Here is a 5,535-nt window from a genome sequence, read left to right on the forward strand (position 1 = left end):
TCGGAAAGGTTATGGCCTCCGTATTTTGGGATGCACATGGCATAATATTCGTGGACTATCTTGAAAAAGGTAAAACCATAATCGGAGCATACTATTCATCATAATTGGACCGATTGAAAATCGAAATTGCCGAAAAACGACCGCGTTTGAAGAAGAAAAAACCGCTTTATCATGACGACAATGCGACTGTTCATTCATGCTTAGTTTCACAAGCAAAATTGCATGAAATCGGCTTCGAATTGGTTCCTCAGCCACGGTATTCATCAGACCTGGCCCACAGCGACTATTACTTGTTCCCTAACCTGAACAGATGGCTCATCGGTAAGCGTTTTTACTCAAATGAGGAGCTCTTAGCTGAAACTGAGGCGTATTTTGGAGACCTTCCGATCGAGTACTTTTCGGACGGTATCAAAAAGTTAGAAAATCGTTGGGCTCGCTGTATCGACCTAAAAGGAGAGTATGTTGAAAAATAAAACCGGCTTTGGCCAAAACAACGTCTCCGTGTTTCATTTTTCAGGGACTTATCAGACTGCCTAGTACGTAACGTGTGTTGCAACCCTTGTTGACTCAGCCGATAGAACGTTAGGCTTCCGAAGAAGAGGCCTGCGGTTCGATATCTGTGCCCGTACAAATTCATATTCTTATATATACTTCTACCTGGGCTTTAGTGATTTGGATCCCACCTTATATCAGAGGTACCCTAAAAATAGCATACTGACCTCCCAAAGAAAAGGTTCCATGTTGACACTAAATGACCTTGAGAAGACTCAGAAACGAGATAGCGATCTCCTTGCGAACGGGTTCTATGTTAAGGAGCTTATCGCTCGGTGTTAGCTGGTCGATTTTAAGTAATGAACACACACACACACACAGGCAGTTATATAACACACCAGGCCAGTAGGCTGAATGTGGTCGTCTAAATGATGCCTTCAGAAAGACCACTGCTGCCAGGTGGCAGAATGGATGAATCTCAGTTTACTGTGCAAAGAGGTCCGCATGGGTCACTGTGCTATTGTGTATGTATGGCACCCTAAATGTGTACTGTCTTGTGAATAAACACTGGTATGGCACAATAAGCTTTATAGCTAGAGCGCCAGGAGATGCCCTCATGTTTTTCCCCTGACCGAAATTAAATCAATAAATCCAAGTGTGGTACCAAAATTTACTGCTTATTTATTACCTTACTATTTTTGTAGGCTAATGTGGAACTTTTTCTAACGTATGAGCCTGCTGGTGCTTCAATTAAACAACTGTTGCATTACGCCCTTGGAACCTATTATCCTGGTATGTTGAAAAATAAAGTTTTTTAAAATTTCAGTTTTAATGTATTATCTTTTTCACTTACAGGCACTTTTAGACTTTTTGATTATGGTCCCGTAAGAAACTTACGATTGTATAATTCAATTTCGCCACCGGACTATCGTTTGGAAAACGTTAATATCCCATTTGCTATTTATCACGGTCTAAATGATCTTTTAGTGAGCCCCAAGGTTAGTATAAATAATTAACAATAATAATTACACAAATAATATAATAATATTCTGTTATAAATAGTCCGCTTGTGATGATGAAAAATCGAGTTCACGTGAGAACAATTTTAAAAAAACAATTACAAGAAAAGTGTCAATCATTTATGTGGGGCACAGCACGTCAATTGTTTCGACCTAAAATTATTGTTTATTTTTATCCATGGGTCTATTTATGAACGGTTTGTTAATATGGAGGGGTCGACTGTTTTCTCTTATTTATGTGCTTTTTCGCATTTACGCTAGTGTAACTTTCTTACGATTATTCGATTGGACTCTTATTATAGTGTTTTGAAAAGCTCCTTTCATGTACCTTAAGACTATCATAACCAATTTTTTCATTATGATTTTTTATTTATTTATTGAGTTTTTGAAACGAAATTGAAATTGATTATTTAAACCAAACCATATTTTAAAAATTCCTTTTTTAACACTCTTTAAAGTCATGTGAAAGAAAAATTGGGATTGAAATAATTTCATCGTCAAATTCAGATTTTTACAATGAAGGAAAACACGTTATGATTATCTAATATATGATACATACACATCAAAAATCATCTGAAGATAGTTAAATGTAAGTTTAGAGGCAAGTGAAACCTAACAGTATTATTTCCCGGGCGTTGCATAAGTTGAATGTGGCCCTCTTGAACTTAAAATTCTCAATTTGTCTATGAAAATATTTCCAGACCACTTTTCCTTCTACGCGGAAATTTTTAAAAATTATTCAGCGTGCTTTTTAATGGGCTAGTCAAAACTTGGGTTAGATTTCTTCCTTGGGACTTACTGGACAAATGACAAAAAATATAATCGTTATTAATTCACTTAATTCATTTTCAGAATAGGGCATTATTTTGGAAATAATCTAAAGGTGGTGTCCATAGTCTACGATACCCTGCAATCTATCCGTACCGCTAAAAAGCATCCTCTGGCAGTTAGAATAATTTCTGAAAAATTTAGGATTTTTGCTAAGAGTCTTCAAGGGCGAAAAGCAATCTGACACTACCCTAGAAGTACCATTATGGCAAAAAAATAGACTAACTATACTGTTCATAGAAAGTGATAGACAATTTGCGCACAAAGTTGAAGCCAAAATAAATTCGAAACTAATTCAATACTATCCTTTAACATCAACCAGGCAACACAATCAAGTCGTCAACAGCGCAGAATTGGCAGAAATACGATTCTGTTAAAACATAATGTCGCATTTCTTGTGTTATAAGATTTTCGTGGTATCGTGGTATTTCAATTCTTCTGAATTAATAGGTTTGGTCATATAGACGTGATTATTGAGAAAACCCCATTAAAATATTCGAGCAGTGAAAAGTCTAGTGTCCTAGGTGGCCACTGAATAGCAATACGTCTTTCCATCCAACTATTCTGGAACGTTCAATTGTGAAATTTCCGTACGATAAACTCATAATGTGCTGCTAAACCATCTTTTTGCAAATGTACAGACTGTAAGTCTTCGCCAAATAAATTTGTATTGGCCGACACGTCTTGGTTTTCCAAAAGTTTGAGATAATGGGCTGCAGTCAAATTATCTTTCAAAAAATTGCCCAATGTCGCTTTATCACTAAAAACGATAAAATCGAAAATAGTATTATCGAGCTCATAAAAATGCATCAGTTCTTCGCAAAACTGAGTTTGCCGATCAAAATCATCTTCCTTAAACTCCTGGATGAGAATCACTTAAAAAAGATGCCATTTGTTTATCTAAAGTACTCGGTGAACAGATAATTTGCTAGAATCCACCGCCTGTTCAACCATTATTATTCCAGTGTTGGATTCTGAAATGAAACCGCCATCAGTCGCGAGAGAGTCGCAGGAAGACACAGTGGTGGTGCAGCCCACGAATGCCGTGCGAAAACGGTCAGCGGCTTCCTCACCAGCTAGCCGTTCTACGTCTATCGCAAACACATTTTCTGCCATAAGGTTCAAACCAAGGATCCTAAATAGATCCAAGATACCCTACCCTAAATAAAAAAAATCAGGTTGTACAGTAATCCCAACTTTAGCATCTAGACGTATCGCGCATGTGCTAGGCCGCTTAAGAGGAACACGAAGCGACAACTCGTTATCGTGGCAATAATATGCCGCGCCGTGTTCCTTGTTTGCATAGCTAGCTCCAGTGCAGTACCTCTGCAGGTCAAAGTTGGGGTCACTGATGCTGAATACAAATCTGGAATAAACCATAGGGGTTCTCATTGGAAAAAAAACCGTATTCCGTAACCCTCGAAAAAAAATCGGACCCAAGGTATGACTAGCCCAGTAAAAGCCCGCTGAATACTATACAACTTTTGTGTAGATTATTATTTACTATAATGCATTATTTTCGAGCTAGTTAACCGTTTCCAGTATATATATTTTTACTTTAGGATATAGATTTACTTAAAGGAAGACTTCCGAATATCGTCGACGCTTATCTCGTACCTGGAAAATTAAATCATTATGATTTCATGCTTGGCCTCAATATTAACCAACTTTGTTATAAACGTGCCCTGGCATTAATGGAAAAATATAATCAAGAATAATATGAAGTACTATATACATCATTCATGGAACTCAAATTATTTTAGGAATACATTAATGTAGAGCACTGAAAATTTATTTCAGATATATCTTTATATAATTCTATATCTATTGCAGATTACATTACATGCGAAACAAGTTATGTGAAATTTTAGGATTTTTGATCTTGTACCTTGTACCTCATAAACAGAACATTTAATAAAATTTATTCACAATTAAGTTTTAAAGTTTTTAAATTCATAAAAAGGCTGAGTGCTATTTTACGCTTTTTGACAACGATAAGGCAACCAACAAGTCCAAAAGACGGGGCATCTCAATCGGCAGTAAGCTTGGCCTCATATTGTCACTTTAACCCAAAATGAACTACAGGAAGTACACTGGACTTTTCTCGAATATCCTGCTTATAGCCCTGATCTCTTACCCTGTAACTACCATTTGTTTAGACCACTGAAAGAGTCGCTGGGAGATCAGCGTCTCGACAACGATGAGGAGGTGGAGCACTTAGCGCGCCAATGGCTTCCGACCCAACAGCCTTTGTTTTACGATACTGAAATTCAGAAGCGACGAACTCTATGGCAAAAGTGTATTAGGGTTAAGATTTTCATTTAATAAAAATTCATAAAGAAATTTCGGTTTATATTTGATCAACCTATGCTTGGTGAAATGGCCTAATACGTCTCTTATCCATAACAATATGCAGCAATAGGCAGCAATTAGAATCTCTTTAAGAATCAAATTGTTGAATTTTAGAGCCAAAAAGGTGAATTTTAATACAAATAGTGCCTTTTTAACAAAACAATAAAATTTTGAATAAAATAATAAAACTCTCATAAAAAAATGAATTCTTAATCTAAAATTTTTTAGTAGAGTTTTTAACAGAGAATAACGAACTTCCAACCAAAAATAGTTAAATTTTCTTATCAGTTCGCATTACTTTAATAATAGTAAAATATTGGCATGGCAAACTGGAAATTGTGTTTGAAATGACAACTTAATTTTACATTGCACAACTCGTTTTTTGAAAAAAATGAAGATCATACGGTAAGAACACCAATTCTTGGCACTCTCCCAATTGTTGGCACCCTTCTCTAGATTTTATGAAATAATAAGAAAATAGAGATAAATGGCAAATTGTTTTATATTTTTTTAAATAGTGCAGACATTTTTTCATAGTAATATGTATTCATCTCATGCTAAACAATCATTTATGTGTTCTGAGATTAAAAAATTCAGTCTTCTTTCAAGGCTGCCAAGAATGTTCAGGTTAGCTTAAGAAAATCTTTAGATAATTGCAGTTTTCAATTTACCCCTAGCAACGTTATAATTAACGGAAGTGGCTATTTTCGTTTCAGCACATTTTGAGGAAATATTAAAATTGTTAATAAAAAATAAAAAGATTTCAATATAATTTATTAATTAAATAATAGAAGGTGCCAATGAATTTTCAATCTAAAGCACTGTATGCAATTCTTGGCACCCC

The 5,535-nt window shown here is 35.6% G+C and overlaps 1 protein-coding gene across 2 annotated transcripts in view; it reads left to right on the forward strand.

Annotated features, from left to right (window-relative positions):
• The window catches only part of LOC117169452 (lipase 3-like), a 12,861-nt gene extending 8,620 nt beyond the window's left edge, over positions 1-4,241 (forward strand). For both annotated transcript variants that reach the window (XM_033355837.1, XM_033355844.1), the window contains 3 exons: positions 1,197-1,284; positions 1,348-1,490; positions 3,902-4,241. In XM_033355837.1, the coding sequence (XP_033211728.1) occupies positions 1,197-1,284; positions 1,348-1,490; positions 3,902-4,057 (387 nt within the window). In that variant the 3' untranslated portion in view covers positions 4,058-4,241. The remainder of the gene's footprint in view (positions 1-1,196; positions 1,285-1,347; positions 1,491-3,901) is intronic.
• The last annotated feature ends 1,294 nt before the right edge of the window (positions 4,242-5,535 follow it).

The sequence above is a fragment of the Belonocnema kinseyi genome, chromosome 1 (genome assembly GCF_010883055.1).
Source record: "Belonocnema kinseyi isolate 2016_QV_RU_SX_M_011 chromosome 1, B_treatae_v1, whole genome shotgun sequence".
Lineage (NCBI taxonomy): Eukaryota > Metazoa > Arthropoda > Insecta > Hymenoptera > Cynipidae > Belonocnema > Belonocnema kinseyi.